This window comes from Phacochoerus africanus, chromosome 3 (genome assembly GCF_016906955.1).
Source record: "Phacochoerus africanus isolate WHEZ1 chromosome 3, ROS_Pafr_v1, whole genome shotgun sequence".
In the NCBI taxonomy this organism is placed as follows: Eukaryota; Metazoa; Chordata; class Mammalia; order Artiodactyla; family Suidae; genus Phacochoerus; species Phacochoerus africanus.
This window is the reverse complement of record NC_062546.1, coordinates 15,970,883-15,989,091: the sequence shown is the minus strand read 5'-3', so window position 1 is coordinate 15,989,091 and position 18,209 is coordinate 15,970,883. Positions and strand designations below refer to the sequence as shown.

Here is an 18,209-nt window from a genome sequence, read left to right as displayed (position 1 = left end):
CTCCGTAAGCACCATCTTTGAGCCCAAGCCTTGAGCGCTGATCCTACACTGTGAGTGCCCTACCTGTCCCCGCCCCCCCACCGCCCCCCAGCCCCTGCTCTCCGCTTCCAGATCCTCAGAAACAAAGTTTTAAAAAGTGGCTGGTGGGACAGCTACATGTAAATCAAATAAATTAGAACACTCGCTCATACAATATACAAAAATAAACTCAAAATGTTTTAAAGACCTAAAGACATGACACCATAAAACTCCTCAAAGAGAACACAGGCAAAGCATTCGCTGACATAAATTGTAGCAATATTTTTCTCAGATCAGTCTGCCAAGCAAAAGAAATAAAAGCAAAAACAAACAAGTGGAACCTAATCAGACTTAAAAGCTTTTGCACAGCAAAGGAAACCATCAACACAATGAAGACAACCTACAGAAATAGGAGAAAGTATCTGCAAAGGGTACAACTGACAAGGGGTTAATATTCAAAATATACAGACAGCTCAGACAACTCAAGTTCAAAAAAACAAAAACAAAAAACCCAACTCAGTCAAAAAATGGGCAGAAGACCCAAAGAGACTTTTTTCCAAAGAAGGCATACAGATGGCCAATAGGCACATGAAAAGATGCTCAATGCCATTAATTATTAGAAAAATGAAAGTCAAACCCACAATGAAGTATCCCCTCAGATCAGTCAGATTGGCCATGCTAGAGAGGGTGTGGAGAAAAGGGAACCCTCCCACACTGTTGGTGGGAATGGAAATTGGTGCAGCCACTATGGAAAACTGCATGAGGTTCCTTAAAAAACTAAAACTAGAGCTACTATGTGATCCAGCAATCCAACTTCTGGGTATATACATGGAGAAGACGAAAACTCTAAATCAAAAAGATACATGCAGGCCAATATTCATAACAGCACTATTTCCAACAGCCAAGCCATGAAATAATCCAAGTGTCCATCAGCAGATGAATGGTTTACACACACACACACACACACACACACACACACACACACACAGGATTATTACTCAGCCATAAAAAATAACCAAATATTGCTATTTACAGCAACATGGATGGACCTAGAGACTATTATACTTAGCGAAGTCAGACAGAGAAAGACAAATACTAAATGACATCACTTATATGCAGAATCTAAAAATAATACAAATGAATCTATATACAAAACAGAAACAGGAGTTCCCGTCATGGCACAGTGTAAACAAATCTGACTAGGAACTATGAGGTTGCAGGTTCGATCCCTGGCCGCTCTCAGTGGGTTAAGGATCCAGTGTTGCCGTGAGCTGTGGTCTAGGTTGCAGACATGGCTTGGATCCCATGTTGCTGTTACTGTGGCTATGGCATAGGCCAGCAGCTGATTCAACCCCTAGCCCAGGAACCTCCATATGCTGCAGGTGAAGCCCTAAAAAAAAGCAAAAAAAAAAATCCCCCCAAAAAACAGAAACAGACTCACAGACATAGAAAACAAATTTATGGTTACCAAAGGGGAGAGGGAGGGATAAATTAGGAGTATGGGATTAAACTACTATAGTGATATAAACCACCGTATATAAGAGAGATAAGCAATAAGGATTTACTGTATAGCCCAGGAAATTATACCCAATATCATATAATAACCTATAGTAATACCTAACCTGAAAAAAAACCACCACTGAACTGCTTTTCTGTATACCTGAAATTAACACAGTATTGTAACTCAACTGTAGTTCGATTTTTAAAAGTGGCTGATGTGTCTACAGTATACATCTAGCTTGCTTCCTTTTATCCAATAGACTCTTTTCTGCAGTGCCTTCCCATTTCTTGGTCAACCTCCTCTCTTAGAGGGGCCAGATGGACGGTCTCTGTGGCTGCAGGATCCTCACTCCCTCTCCTGCACCTCAGGTTCCAACTCTGCCTCTGCTCTGAAGATGGGCTGGCTCATCACTCGTAGACGATGCACACACTTTGGGGTCAGACACACGTAGGTTGCAATCCCAGTCGTGGCTGGGAGATTTAGGGCAAAATCATTTGGTCTCATGGCATCTCAGAGCTTCTGTTTGTACATGGAATCATCTCTACTCCGCTTACCTGGCAGGCGAGGATCAGAGGAGATGATGGATGTGAAAGCGTGCTGTGAGCTGTAAGCTGTTCCCCAAGCATGTGGGGTAATAAGCAAACAACACCGGCCACTGCTATTGGCTACCGTCTACTAAACCAGCCTTAGATTCAACAACCAACCCTACAAAAAAGGATTTCGATTTCACAGCTGTTTAAACTGGGGCTCAGAGAGGTTTAATCATTTGCCTGAGGTCATTCAACTCTTAAGTCTTCAATGCTCCTTAGGCAGCTGATCAGAAGCCCGTATCTGATACGTGCATGGATTTGTTTTCACTGGTGTTATGGGCTGAACTGTCTCCCCCCAACCCAATTCACGCCGAAGCTCTAACCCCAGAATGGGACTGTATTTGGAGACAGTCCTTTAAGGGGGTGATTACATAAAAGTGAGGCCACAAGGGTGGGTTGTGGTGCTAACTGGTGTTGTTATAAGACACACAGCCAGACACCAGGAATGCCTGCGTGTGAGGACACAAGAAGGTGGCCGTCTGCAAGCCGAGGAGAGAGGCCTCAGAAGCAACCAAACCTGTGACACCTTGATCTTGGACTTCTAGCCTCCAGGACGGAGAGAAATAAATTTCTGCTGTGTAAGCTCCCCCCTCTCTGGCACTTTGTTATGGCAGCCTTGGAGGATCACTAGAACCGGCAGTCCTCCGTCGTGGTGGGTCTGTCCTGCTCTGACATTAGTCAGAAGGCTCGGCAGCCAGAACCCCAGGTCAGGGGGACCCCAGGTCAGATTCTGGTTTCTCCACTCCCTCTGCACCCCAGACAGGGATGTGCTCTGGGCCTTCTCCAAAGATGCTCAGGCCAGAATGCACAAACCTTTGTCCAGTGGGCCGGATGTGGCCCCTAGATGGTCTTCTGGTCGTTTTCAATTGTCTTTGAATGCCTCTAGACCAGAGGGTTTCTCCAAACTTTTTTGACCCATATATACAGTAAGACAGATGTTTATATAATATCACCCAGTGAGGACCTGGGACTCATAATCGAAGCAAGTGCCCCTTACTAAGAGTTACCTTACCCTTACCTGACTCAGAGTGAAAAATATTTTCTTTCCTAGCCCTCTTTCCTCTTTTCTATTTCACTCCATTTTTTTAAAAAAATACTTGTTTATTTTTTTCTGATCTCACAACTCACAGAGGGATCTCAAGCCACAAGTTGAAAGATTCCACTCTGGACAGGACTTGGGTTTCCCAGTTGGGCCAAAGTCCCACTGCCTTGACGACTTGTAACACCTTGGCCCTACTCTTTGCTTTGCCCGCCCAGGTTAGAAACAAGAAACTGAGGTACCCAAGCCAGAAGTGCCTGGGGCAGCTCTGAGAGTGCAGGCACAAGACTCCTGCAGGCATCCAACCGGGACCCTGCCAGCCCTATGATGGGCAGCTATTTCTAGCTCCAAGTTTGAGTGACAACTGGGGTCCTCTGAGAAGCCAAGGAGCCAAAGACCTTTCTGGATCCTCAGAAGGCTCTCAGTCCATTATCACCGTGCTCCTTGCCAAGCCCCTGACCTCCAGAGGATGGGTTGGTGGTGGTGATGGTGGTGATGCTGATGATGGCAGCCACTTGTAGAGCCCTTACTACAGACCAACTCGCAAATACTGTTCTGGCACAAAGCACACACTCCACTGTCATGGTGATGTTACCAGCAGGTACTATGAGTACGCCCGTTTTACAGATGAAGAAGCTGAGGCTCGGAAAAGAACTTGCTCAACGCCACACAGCAAGCTGTGGCACCTGCATCTACCACAGTGCTCTAGCTCCTCCAAATGAGGCCCTGCAGAGAGCACCTCCTCCCCAGGAGCACCTCCTTCTCGCATTGGTATTGCACCCCGCTCCCTCCGCCAGCGCCTCACCTGCAGGACTTTGCCCTGGGGACTCTCAGGAAACAGCAGCACCTGGTTATAGAGGGGGTCCAGCGACTTGCGAGCGACTTTGGTCTTCTTCTTGGCAATGCAGACGCCATTCTCCAGCAGGTAGGCCTTGATGTAGGCCGCTGGGGACAGAGGCCAGCAGGATGAGGTCTAGTCTGAGCCCCAGATGGTGGACAAACCAACTGCTGGAGATCAGTGTCCCCAAAGGATGGCAATGGAGGGGAGACAACAGGGGCGGGTGGGGTGCAGCCAGGGTTGGCTGAGGACTACTCTACCCTATGGAGGGTCTGCCCGCCTCCCTCTTCCCTTGCTCACCCTGTGGCCTCTCTCAGTCCCTGGCTTGCCCATCCTTCCCCGGCTCACACATTCAAAGCTGACCCACTACTCGAATGTCTGCTGAGCACCCATGGTGTGCCATGCACCCTACCAGGAGCAGGTGCAGAACCACACACAGCGAAGATAATCTCTGCCCCCCTGGGAGCACAGTGGGAAAGGCTGACAAGGTCAACAGACAGTCTCAGCTGGGTCCCCAGAACAAATTCCAGTTCATGGGTTACACATGAGTCACCAGATTTGGGACTGAGGGATCCCCCAGAGCTGAACCCAATTTGCTCTCCTCTAGACCCAGAGACCCCCCTCAGGAGCTCTTCCCCAGTTCCCACCCCCAGCTTGCAGATGGGAGGGCAGCCCCCATACCTGGCAGTGTCTTGGAGCCTGGCTTGGCCGTCAGTCCCCGAGCCTGGATGATGTCCACTTCGAGCTGACCGTTCCGCTCCTGCAAGCCGATCTCCACGTCCCCTGCAACAGGCCCCAAGAGGTGAGACTGGGCAGGGCTTAGAAGCTCAAGCAAGGATTCAGCGCCTCCTCTCTGCTGAGGGATAACGGTCCCCTCCCCTGCCCCCGGCCCCAAACAAGATCAGAACCAACTCCCATAGCAAGTGCCTGGTCTCCAGGCTGGGCGTTCGAATGGATGCAGCCAAGGCAGAGGGGAAGGCAGGAGAGACACGGAGCTCCTGGTGGGACCCTTCCCACATTTGGAACTGGTCTTGGGGCACTCACCCATTGGTGTGGTGGCCAGGGTCTGGCGGCCCACAAACTGTGCTGGTCCCATGCTGCCTAGGAAGTCACTGAACTGGGCATCCGATGCCAGGCAAACTCCCCCATAGTTAAGGCTGCAAGAGACAAAAACAAACGTTATCTGGGGCCAAATGGGGACTCTGATGACTCAGGCAGCCAGCTCCAGGATTCTGTCTGCATCCAGCCTCAGGCAGCCCAGTATCCTGTCTCTGCCTCCTTCTTTCTACTTTAATGGCCCTAAAATCTCAGCTCTGACTCCAAAATTCTGGGGTTTAGCTTCCGTGTCCCTTTCCCCTACCCTGCCAAACTTTCAATTGTCTTTGAATGCCTCTAGACCAGAGGGTTTCTCCAAACTTTTTTGACCCATATATACAGTAAGACAGGTGTTTATATAATATCACCCAGTGAGGACCTGGGACTCATAATCGAAGCAAGTGCCCCTATATGCCAAACTTTGGGTCCCCCTATATGAAATGGGTATCGTGACACTCGCCTCTTGGGGTGGCTGTAAGGACTCTCGGGAGATGCTGCTTGTTAGCACCTGGCTCCTCTGGTTTAACTGCCGCAATACTCGAAGTGTGGTCCAGAGACCAGCAGCACCGCCCAGGAGCTACTCAGAAACAGAACTACACCCCACCCCACTCCCCAGCCACTGAATCAGAATCTGCCTCCTAACCCCAGCCCCAGAAGACTTGTTTGCACTGGACAGTTTGAGATGCCCAGGGCTACCAGCTCAGCCTTGGAGGTTTGTCTTTGTGCTTGCTATGGAGCTGCCCAGCGTCCACTCCCCTTCCTTTGGGAACAGGACCTCAAGTCTCCTTTGGGGAGCCCCCTCCCCAAGGCACTGAGTCCTGTGGAGCAGAGCAGGCCTAGCTCCAGGGGTTCACAGGGGCTCAGCCTGGCCAATCACGTTCTTTGTTCCTTGGCCAGTGGTTGGCTCAGAGTTGGGCAAAGGGCCCAATTCAACCCACAGAAATCCACCTGGGAAGCTTTCTTTGAACTATAGGAAGTGAGAAGCTCTTCTTCCCCATCAATTTTGAACCTGGGACAGAAGATTGGAGCCTCTGGCAGCTCTCTTGCTGCCATCTGGAGCCCACGAAGGAAGACGTCACACAGGTGACACTGTGTGAGCTCCCGGATCATGTTCTGTCTGAAGCAAGATACTTCCTCTTTTCTTGGTTATACATAAGTCAATAACAACAGCAACGGGGTTCTCGTGTCGTGCGGTGGGTTAAGGATCCATAAGTGTCACTGCAGCAGCTCAGGTTGCTACTGTGATGCAGGTTCGATCCCTGGCCCGGAAACTTCCACATGCTGCAGGTGCAGCCAAACAACAGCAGCAGCAGTTACTATTATTCTATTATTCTGATGATGCCAATTTTAGTTTTTGCTTTCCCATCTCTGAAATGGGAAATACCACCTTCCCATCTCCTAGGTCCTGTTGCATGGAAGGAGATGAAGCACCAAGTACCATCCCTGATGCACCCCTACTGTCTTTAGGAGCAAAGCACTCATAACCCATTTCTCACAGGATCTTCACTGCAACCAAAGGAGGTTGGTTTTTGTTTTTAACCTTTGTCAGTACTATTCCCATGAAAGCAGGCTCAGGTCAACCTAAAGCCAGAACTCACAGGGCAGAGTCAGAGCTTGAGTACCAAATTCTAACACCAAACTCAGGTGACTTTCCACGTGGGCATTTCCAAGAGGAACAACTCACTTTTAGTAAGCACGCCCCATGTGCCAGTTTTCACAGCAGCAGCTGGAGGTCTTTGAGGAGGACGAGGAGTCTGCCTTGGGCCTCGAGGGCACTGCATGCTTTGCTCCTGCCCTGAGAGCAGCCCACCCCTTCCCGGCCCCTAGCTCCCTCCTCAGGGAACCTGCTGGGCTCTCAGCTTTGAAGGAGCAGGAAGAGGAGCATCCAGGGGAGGGGAGGTGTCTGCTTCCACCCCACAGGTGCCCCCTGCTGCTTCCAAACCACTCTGATGGTCTACTCTTTCCCCAGTTCATTGAGAGAAAAACTCAACCACGGTCATCTCTGCCTACACCCAGCCCTTCACACCGCAGACATGCGCCCCAGCGCGTGAACCACAGCCCTCTGTCTGTGTACCTCACTGCTAATAAAACTTCACAGTTGGCAAAGGATTTACCCGCTTCCTCGGCAAATAGTTATAGGAAGCTGTTCTCTGACCTAGCAGACTCCCCATTTCACAGATTGGAAGACCAAGGCCCAGAGTGAGGAAAAACACCTGCCCAAGGGCTCTGAGATGGCAATGCCTGCTGCCATACGAAGCTCCTGCTCAATTCAAGTCACCCAGCAGTATATGCACTTTTCTGTATAAAATTCCAAGCAAGCTGCAGGAAGAGACAAAAGAAGACCTCACGCACAAAAAACTTAGCACTTCGCTGGGCAAACAAACGTGATGCTCCCAAAGAAACAAGAAAAAAAATCTCCTTATGAGACACAACCATCCTCTTATCCCTGCCCCACCCTGGGTTATGAGAGCCCTGGGGCCATCAGAAGAGAGGAGTCATTGCTGGGAGCCGTGGCCCAGAATGGACCAGGAGAGGAGAATTTCAACTGGGGACCAAAGGATACACAGAGTCCATCCAGCAACAAGGAGGAAGGAAGCGAGGCAATTTCCCACATGCTATCTTCTCTCTGCCCCGAGCAGAATGGCCAGCAGAGTGTCCTGAGGGCCTCAGCTGATAAAGCCACAACAATAAAGGAGCCTAGGGAGGAGCAGGAGGAAGTATCTCCCTCTCTCCCAGGAGCCTGATGAAGACAAGAGAAGGGCAAGAGAGTCCAGTTCAGCACCTTGGAGAGAGTCTATGTTGCAGGTTTATACAATGTCCCAGAACACAGGAAGGGAGAGAGACCCGGGAAGAAAAGAGGTAAGTCGACTGTTCTGGGCTCTGGGACGGTGAGGAGAAGAGGACTGTGTTTAGCCACAGGTGGAAACAATCTAAATATCTGACCATAGAAGAATTATGTTATAAATATGTACTGGATTATTCAAAAGAATAAAGGAGCCCGGCTGGATGCAACAACCAGTAACACCTGCACTGAAGTTTTCATGGGCGAAAAATAAATACCTGTATTAAGTCACTGTCATTAAGTCATACATTACAAACGGAAGACACCAGTTACAGTAAGTAACTGCTCTGACCTAAACTAATGCAGTGATTCTGTCCCCTGGCCAGCACTGGCAGATCCAGGGTCAGAAGCTGACCCAAACGCAGTTGAACAAAGACTCTCTCTGGGAAGTACAAAAAGAGAATCCCGGAGTCTAACAGTCATGAGAACTGAGCTGTGCGAATGGCCCGCCCTTGCAAAGAGCCCTAAAATCCTGCCACCCAGCCACCCAGTCCTGGCCGCCTGGCTCTTTTCTCAACCATGTGAGGTGTCCCAGCATCATTCCAATACACTGCTTTGACTGAAGTTGTCAGCAGAGTCAGTGGCAGGAGAATTTGAGATTTTAGCTTTTTCATTTTCATGATTACCTGCGCTGCCACCCTTTTCCCACTCAGGCGGGATCTGGGAGCCGGGGTGTCCTGGGTCTCCTGCCTCAGAGAAGGGACAGCCCAGCAGAATGCAGAGAACAAGACAGTTAGATTCTTGGCTTTCCAATCTACGAAGCAATCTTGGAAGGAGAGGAGCAAATCCAGGTTTTCCTGCCCCCCAGGAAACAAACAACCCCCAAATCCCTGGCCTGGGAGAGGAGGGGGAGACAGGAGGGGAGGGAAGAGAATTTAGGAAGGCCTGGGGCCCCCAGCAGCGCTGAGGGGTAATGGGAAACTCCAGAGGAATCTGAAAACAGAGGGAATTTCATGCCCATCCTTCCTATTGGGTGGAGCTGAGAAAAGGTGCCTATTGTCTTGTCAAGCGAACAAACCTGGAGCACCTCGGAGGCTGTGTGGGTCCCTCTGCACCCTGCAGAGGAGCATATGTTACCACTGCACCCAAGAGAGGGCCACGCCAAGACAAGGCAGAGTAATACTGGAACCCAGGCGGTTCAGCTTCTGAATCTAGTATCTTGTACAATTATGTCCCGCTGTTACAGAGAAAGCACAGATAAAATAGATTATCTGGGGATAGAAATGGGTACCTACTATTCTTGCAAACCCACAGACCCTAAATTAACAGCACCAAAGCCAAGACCTAGACTCTCTCATAGCTACTGACCTGGCCTTTCCTCCGCAACCCTCTCTCTCTTTTCCAGCCCAGCCTCCCGAGGGTCCATGATCCATTCTGTTGGGCGGGTCTGGGCTCCAAAGCCCAAGAAACGGTGGTGCCTCATGGGCTCTAAGGCACCGAAGGGACCCAGCCTCCCAGGCAGAGCAGGGCCTTCTGGAGCCTGAAATTGAAAGTTTCCTCCAACATCGTCATTGTCTGCTCCCGGGTTCCTGGTGGGATTGTGAGCAGACAATGGGGAACTGGCAGGCCTGGTAATTAGCGGTAATTGTTTATAATATCTGGGCGGCTGCCTGATTTCCCATCCCAGGGTGCCTCGCCGGCTGCCAAGGAACCAGGCTGACGCCCCAGAAACCCTGAACAGTTAGCCCTTGCTCTGTGGGGCTGGGAGGAGGGAGAATAAAGTGGAGGTAGGTCCCTGCTGGCCAGAGGACCAATCACATCAGAGACCCGACTCCACCTCGGGATCTTGGAGGAGGACGGAAGGCAGAGGATACACAGTCAGGGCTGACCCTACACCTCGCGGGTCAAGTGCCTGTGGTGTGACCTCTGGCAGGCCGCTGGGGTCTGTGCACTTGCCTCTTCTCATCTGTAAATGAGCCCACACCTAACCCTCGAGACGGTGTGCAACCTTCCCACTGCTGGGTATACTGTACCATACCAGTTTTATTCGAAAATCTCTGCTCACAGAGGTAGGAAAGACCATGCTGAATTACTAAGTGTTGCGTAACTTGCTACTATTTAGACTGTGCAGCAGGAATTCAATAAATTCAAACCCTTGGGCTGGCCCCAAACTGGGAAGATATACTGGCTGAGGCCGGACTTCAGCATAGTACAGACCTAGGATTCCAGCGCTGTGCAACCTGGGGTAAGTTTGGTAACCTTTCTGAGCTGCATGTATAAAATGGGTATAAATTATAATCATATGGCTGAATTGTTGGGGAAAGTCAACAGGATAACAGAGGCAAGGTGCTTAGCACAGGGCCTTCAGAGCGGCTGCTAAATTAATAAAGGATTGAGATACTGTGGCCTGCGAGAGCCTCTTCTCTCTCTCTGTGGTGTTTTTCTGGCAGTTGTGATTCCAGACCTATTAGGAAGTGCAGCATCTGGATGCCTGAGACCAAGCTCAGGCCATGGACAGGATGGGTACAGCAGCTGATTCCCCCAAGGGGCACATGCCACACAGATGGAGGCAGAGGCCTGAAAAAGGATTAAAACTCATGTTCTGCTGGCCTTTTATTTTGTGTTAATGGTGAAATGAGATTTCCTGCCTTTCAAATCCTGTTAGTTTTGTTTGTGGAGCTGAAACTCATTTGTCTTAATATTAACCTTTGAGCTCAGTTTGCCCCTGGATGTTCTCCATGGTTAAAGAAATAATTGGGTTATTTGAGGGTTTGATTTCTACTCTCTTTTCCAGATGAATCACCTGTTTCAAAGCGCATCCGAAATTAAAAGGCAACCCAGCGCTTGTAGTGAGTATGGGTTACATGGTTCTGAAAGATTCACGGGCTCTCTATCCATCCTTTCACCACCTGCCCTGACATGTCCACCATCCCTCCATCCATCTCTGCATCCACCCACCATGCCACAGCCTCTCTAAGCCTGCAACACAGTCAGTTCTGCTACTATGCGGAACATACACTCCTAAAAATTACAGTGCAATGCAAAGCCCTGAAATCAAAACCACAGTTTATGGGGAAAATACGGTTAGGGGCACAAAACCCAAAAAGTGTGTGAGTTTATATAAAAGTATACACACACACACACACACACACACACACACACACATACACATATGACAAGGATACGATAAAAATGGCAGCATAGTCTTATACGTGTAAAATGATTAAGAAATGCAGAGATAATACAATAAATATGGTGCTTTACGTTGACGACGGCCTGACATTTGCCTGTGGAAATGAGTGTCAGAAGGTCTGCAGTGTGAGTTACTGCAAAGTGGTGGCAGAGGGCTGTCTGAAAGGGATAGATGAGAAGCTGTGGCACCAGGTGTGGGAGGGAGCCGAGGGAGCAGGCAGATGTGAGAGGTGCGTTTTGTGAGTTCCTACATGGGTGCTCTTTCCCCAAATTCACCTAAGTGTTTCTTACAGATGAAATCACACCTGAGCAAAGGCGAAATTTATATTGTGCTCAAATTATTCCAGAATATTTCCATTGTGTTGGAACAAACTCGCATTTTCAAAACAAGCGTTTCAGCAGAATTGACTGTATGCCAGGATACACAGCCTCACACAATCCTAACTCCCGTTTCTCAAGTATTCAAGACATTCCCAAACCTGCCCCACCCCCCATCCTCCAGAGTGCAGCTCCTGGGCATGTAGCCAGGGATTTGATTTATTTTTTATTGATCAACAGCTTGCCATGTGCCAAGCACTGATAGTACTAAGTTATCAATATTAACTCAATTTAACCCTCATTTAACAATTCTGCGAAAGCTAGGTACTTATTATTGATACCTACTTTCCAGAAGGGGAAACCAAGAAATGTTAAGTAAGCCCATGACCATGACCAAAACCAAGACCATGCTGCCGGTAAGTGGCAGACCTAGAATTTGAACCCGGGAGTCTGCTTCCAGGGTTCATCTTCTCAGCTACTCTGCTGCACTGTCTCTGTGTGCTCTAAGGGAGCCTTAGCTTTGCCCGGAACAGAGCGCAGGGATTTGCAGCCCACACTTTGGGGTCAGGCAGGTCTGGATTTCAATCTTGATTCCCCTCACTTACCAGCAGAGACACATCCTTCACCACTCAGAGCCTGGGTGCCCTTTTTGGCGAAGCAGGAATAAGCAGCGGTAAGACACCCTTGCTGCTACTGTAAGTATTAAATGAGATCAACGTCTTAGAATCTGGCACAGTCAAGTGCTCAGCAAATACTAGTGCTTACCAAACAGGACCGAACAAATCCCCATCTCCTAGGCCAGGGCCACGTCTGGTCCTGGTTTGTCCTTTAGGCACGATGACTCTGCTAACAGCAGAGGTGGGGAAGGGGTATGGGTTCTGACCACCCACCCGTCCTCCTGGGCCTCTGGTGATGATCGAAATGCCCTTGACGGGAAGCGCCGCCGAGGCCAGGTGTAGTGGCCCTGCCATTGGCTCACACTCTGCTCTCTAGAGCTGTGGCCTCCGTGACCCAGACAGCCGGAGAGCTGGATGCTGATGACCCAGACACCAGAGGACAAGCAGGGGCAGGAAGGGGGGAAGGTAGAAGGAGCACCAGCAGCCACTGTGAGAGCTTCGGATTTATTGGGGAGGATGGTGAGACCCCGAATTCTGTCTAGGAAGGAGGCTGCCGGGGTGGGAGGAGAGGCATGCGTGTGGACTTCTGCTCACAATTCCTACCCATTAATCATTCAAACCTGCAGGGCACCACCTGCGGGCCAGGCCCTAGGCCATGCAGATGCTGAACCCAGTGTCTAGTAGGATAGACAGACACATGCGACAAGCATGGCGTGCTAGGTGCTGTGGTGGAGGAAGGTTGGGCTGGGGAAGCTGCTGATACAGCCGGAGGGATGGTGTCCTTCCACCTCCCCCGCCCAGGCCCTGGACAGACACTGCCAATCAACCGCAACACTCCTGCCAAGCCCGGACTGGGCTTCAGAAGCCTCCTCAACATAGCACTCCAGGGAGCCGCTACCAATTAGCTGGAGTTGGCCCCTGAGATAAAGCTTATGTGCCAATTCTCAGCTGAGATCTGGAGGAGGAATGAGTCCGGGGGTGAATGGGGCTTAGGGGAAGGAATGAGAGTGCCAGCTACAGGGAGCAAGTGTGCGCAAAGATCTGGGGGCGAGACGGAGGGAAGTGGAAGAGGGTCAGTGCTGGAGCAGGGGGCACACAGTTGGGGGCTGGGAGAAGCAGGCAGAACCCAGAAGAAGTAAGAGCTGAGTGACAGACTGTACAGTTTAGACCAAAAAGGGGACTTGCGGATATCCCAGCAAGAATGATGAGAGGCCTCACGGGATGGGGGGCAGAAATGGATGGAGTCACAGCCAGTGAAGAGTGAAGGCGCAGAGCCCTGTCCCCGACTGGATACGGAGGGTGGGCGAGAGAGCAGGCGCCGTTGGGGACAGCATCTGGACTGGGCAGCTGAGGGGCGGGGCTGCGCTGTCTCCTCATCGCCAGGCCCTCCCCCGGTCAGTGCTCACTGACTTCTAACTGTTGGCACCTTCATTCCTTTGCCTACGTTTCTCTGGCCTCCAGAGCCCTCGTTGCCACAGGAAGGGCAGGAGGGCTCACCTTAAGCAGCCACCAACCAGCAACGGGGTAAGAGTGGGAGTATCAATCCCTCTGCCCCCGGCCTCCTGGGGGGGTGACTCCAGGCACCTGTCCCGCACGGGCTCCCAGAGCCCCCATCACGATTAAGCTCCGGATGCCCGCTGGGGCAGCCGGCTTCTCAGTGCACACATTCCTAGATGCCTCCCCCGCCTTGTCTCTCCTGGGGGCTCCTCCACCATGGTTTTCTGGAATCAGCTTCCAAGCGAATGACTTGCACTCAAATCCATGTCTTGGGTCTGGTTCTGGGGACCCCAAACCAAAGCGGATGGTGACCAGGGAGTATCTCAGGATGGATGAGGGCTCGGGGGAGGGACTGTTCTCACGACCTGCTCTCGGGGTTGGGGGGAGCTTGGCTGTTCCCTTCCATCCTTAACACAAAGAAGCAAATGTTCCATCAGGCAGAAAGGGGCACTGGGAAGGAAAGCCCTTCCTCAGTCCGAGGGGATAAACCAGGACTGGTCACTCTGCTGTGGCCTGCAGAGGGGGGAAAGAAGGGAGATTCACAGAGCCACCAAACCATCCTGGGAGCAACCACCTCCAGAAATCTTTTATTTTTGCTTATTGGGGGGGTGGAGGGTGGGGGGGACGTTACTGGCCACACCTAAAGCATGCGGAAGTTCTGGGGCCAGGGAATGAACCCACGCCACCACTGCAACCTGAGCCACAGCGGTGATAATGCCAGGTCCTTAACCTGCTGTGCCACCACAGGAACTCCCAGAAATCTTGACAGAGGCAGCCACGAAATGAGCGAAAGAGCTGAGTTGACTCCAAATGCTAGATTTGAATCCCCCCAGACTGAAGCCACTTACTGGCTGCGTAACCTTGGGCACATTAATTAACCTCTCTTGGCTTTCATTTCCTCATCTGTAACATGAGGATATTAACTGTCCCAGGGCCATCAGGTTGCTGGGAGAATTAAATGAGTCAATACACATAAAGACACTTAGCACAGCGCCTGCACGCAGCAAGTGCTCTGCAGTGTTAACTCTGGAACATTATTACCGTTAAGCCAGAGCTTCTCAACCTTAACCCATAAATCACCTGCGGATCTTGTTAGGCACCTGACATACTGCATTTCTAACAATATCCCAGAGGAAAAAAATAAATTTAAAAAAAATTAAAAAGAAGTTCCCGTTGTGGCTCAGTGGGTTAGGAACCCAACTAGTAGCCATGAGGATGCAGGTTTGATCCCTGGCCTCCCTCAGTGGGCAAAGAATCCAGCGTTGCTGTGAACTGTGGTGTAGGCTGCCAATGCAGCTCAGATCCGGTGTTGCTGTGGCTGTGGCGTAGGCTGGCAGGTACAGCTCCCATTGGAGTCCTAGCCTGGGAACCTCCATATGCTGCAGGTGCAGCCATAAAAAGAAAAATGAATAAAATAAAACAAAACAAAATAAGGTCCCAGGGGATGCTGATGCTGCTGGGCCATGGACCACACTTAGAACCGAAAGGGCTAAAGCCACTCTTAACTGGTACTGTGCAACCTGGAGCCAGAGGATCTTCACTGACCCAATGGCCCAACCCACGTGCATCCCTTACCCAGCCCTGAGGCCGGGTTAGGACAGAGTGTTTCCAAAGTCCCATGCCTGTCCTTTGCAGCTCTCACCACACTGCTGAGCTGCCCGCTCAGCAGAAGGCAGGGTCTCTGGGGTGCCCAGCCGAACTGTCCAACACACTGTAGGTGCTAAAGGAAAAGTCACGTGGTGGCACCCCTGTGCCCACCTGCAGGAACACACATGCCCAAAAATCCAGGGCAGGAGCAGACACACCCAGCACCCCAAAGGCTACAGCCTGGCGGAGGCTGCTCAAACACACCGGGTCCCTGTAAGGCTCAGCTGGGCTGGCAGGAGCCCAGAGGGAGGACGGTCGCACACCCTCCTGTTTCGGAGCCTGGCATCTGGGTCCCACCAGTGCCCAAAATACCTCCAGAACAAAGAGGAGGCTGACCCCAGCTCAATGTCCCCACCTGTCCCTTCCACCTCCCTTCCTCACCCAGGTGTTGGGCGGGGTGGCAGCACCTGGCTGGGCTCCACCAAGGCTCAGCTCCTCTCAGGAAAGAGGGCAAGACTCTCACCCTGCAACCCACCAGATCCTTTCTCAACTGGGCTTAAGACACCTAACCCAAACCTTTTAATAACCATAATTGTCACAGCCAACATTTATTCCACGCTTACCCTGTGCCAAGCACCTTCGAGACACGATCGTATTAGGGGTGGCTCACTATCTGCTAGGACACAACTAGCCACAAGGAGCAAAATACCCAACTAACAATGGCTGAATCAACAAACAACAATAACAACAGCTGATAATAATCATGCTTGCTATGTGCCAGCCACTGTTCTAAGTGCTTTTACATATATTAATTCCCTGAATCCTCATTAGTGGTCTGTATTATTAATGGACCCCTTTCTACAAATGATGGTAAAGTAAGTTCCCCAACATCACACAGCTCTTAAGAAGCAGAAATGAGGCCAAAATACAGGGTTGTCTGAATCCAGAGTCCTGTCTTTGAAACTGTCTGTAATATAATAAGACTCTCTGGTCCCTTAAAGCACATGACAGCAAAGGAAAACAAAAGCCACCTCCCAAGTACCTGTCATGTGCAGGCATCATCTCATTTCTTCTTCCCAATACCATCTTATGCTGCTTCCCCTGGACAAGTCATGTGGCCTCTCCAGGCCCTCAGCTCGTCTTTTATAAAACGGGAATATGGGTGTGACCCCCCTGCTGCTGCTCACTGCACCACGCTGTTGTCCCCACAACCTGGTCCTCTGACCTCCCAAGAGGCCAGCAGACAAGATGAAGCTTAGAGAGGAAAAGGGACATGCCCAAGGCCACTTGGGGTCAGTGGCAGGGCCAGAACTAGGACCCAAATCTCCTGACCCCCTGAAACTCAGCGGGGACCCACTGCTACTCCAATGCCTAGAATATCTTCCTCCAAGTTTCACTGCCTTGCCAAGTTTCTCAGGTTAAAGAAAACATTTGTTCCCTTCTTCCTCCTCCTCCTCTCCCTCTCCCTTCCGCCTGTCCTCCTCCTCTTCTCGCCCTCCGGAAAGTCTCCCTAGGAGGTGGGCGGGACGGCAGCATCTGCCAAGGCAAGGCCATTCAGAGAGACCGGAGATGCCCAGTTTAGGAGGGGCTGGGAGTGGGAGGGCTTTCAGCTGGCAGGGCCCCTAGCTGTGAGGCAGAGCCAGGAGGGGAGCAGAAAGCGGTGGCTGAGCCCCAGCCCCACCCCCTGGTGACCTGACTGGGTGTCTGCCCCTGGATGAGCCACTCAGCCATGAAGAGCCAATGGGACTCTGCAATGATGGCAATATTGGAGGCTGCACAGTCTGATGCCCTTGGCACTGGACATGTAGGGCTGCTGCACACTTGAAATATGGCTAGTGCGACAGAGGCACAAATCTTTTTTTTTTTTTTTTTTGCCTTTTTAGGGCCACACCCTCAGCATATGGAAGTTCTGGGCTAGGGGTCGAATCAGAGCTGCAGCTGCAGGCCTACACCATAGCCACAGCAACGTGGGATCCAAGTCACATCTGCAACCTACACTACAGCTCACAGCAACGCTGGATCCTTAACCCACTTAGCGAGGCCAGGGATCGAACCCACATCCTCATGGATACTAGTCAGGTTCTTAGCACTGAGCCACCATGGGAATTCCTAGAATCTTTCATCCACCAATTCATTCATCTTTTGTCTTAATTCAGTTCACGTGTCTAGGGTCTACTGTGCTGGACAGCACAGCACTTAACTTTTCCAATCCCGTGTCTCTTCCTGTGCTCGGCAAGGATCCTGAAACCCCAGGCCTCCTTGGCTGAGACAGGAAAGTGATATGTACCTCAGAACAAACCATGGCTGAGAGTCAGGACTCCTGGGTTCTAGACCTCCTAACATGCCATGTGATCCAAGCCAAGCCTCCAACTTTTCTGTGTGCCCTGGTCATCTGTACAATGAGGAAGTCACTTTGGATCACAGTTTTTTTAAGGGGGAATCTGGGAACTTCCTACAGTTACATGAAGTGTGTTTCTGTGACTGTGGATGAGAATGAGTGTGTTCCAGTGCATACATGGGATAGCAGGCCCAAAAGCTTTCCCCAAATTCTCAAAGGGTCCATAACTGCTTCAATGATGAGAGCCCCCACCTAGATTAGTCTTCTCCAAAGGAGCCTTTTAAAAATGGAGTTCCTGGGAGTTCTCACTGTGGCTCAGCAGGCGGATTAAGAACCTGACTGGTATCCATGAGGATGCGAGTTCGATCCCTGGCTTCACTCAGTGGGTTAAGGATCCGGCAATTGCTGTGGCTGTGGCGTGGGCTGGCAGCTGTAGCTCTGATTTGACCCCTAGCCTAGGAACTTCCATATGCCAAGGGTGCAGCCCCAAAATAAATAAAAATAATATAAAATAAAATAAAAATGGAGTTCCCATCGTGGCTTAGTGGGTTAAGAACTTGACACAGTAACTATGAGGATGCAGGTGTGATCCCTAGCCTTGCTCAGTGGATTAAGAATCCAGTGCTGCTGCAAGATGTAGCACAGGTCACAGACATGGCCTAGATCCCATGTTGCTGTGGTTGTGGCATAGGCTGGTAGCTGTAGCTCCGATTCAATCCCTAGCCCAGGAACTTCCATATGCCACAGGTGTGGCCATAAAAAGAAAAAAAAAAAAGAAAAATGGAATTCCTGGGCTC

At 50.7% G+C, this 18,209-nt stretch overlaps 1 protein-coding gene across 1 annotated transcript in view; it reads right to left on the bottom strand.

Moving 5' to 3' along the window:
* The window catches only part of RIMS4 (regulating synaptic membrane exocytosis 4), a 67,702-nt gene that overhangs the window by 4,934 nt on the left and 44,559 nt on the right, over positions 1-18,209 (bottom strand). The window contains exons 3-5 of the mRNA XM_047771033.1: positions 5,031-5,143; positions 4,668-4,769; positions 3,954-4,093 (exon numbers count right to left, since the gene is read on the bottom strand). Of these exons, the coding sequence (XP_047626989.1) occupies positions 3,954-4,093; positions 4,668-4,769; positions 5,031-5,143 (355 nt within the window). The remainder of the gene's footprint in view (positions 1-3,953; positions 4,094-4,667; positions 4,770-5,030; positions 5,144-18,209) is intronic.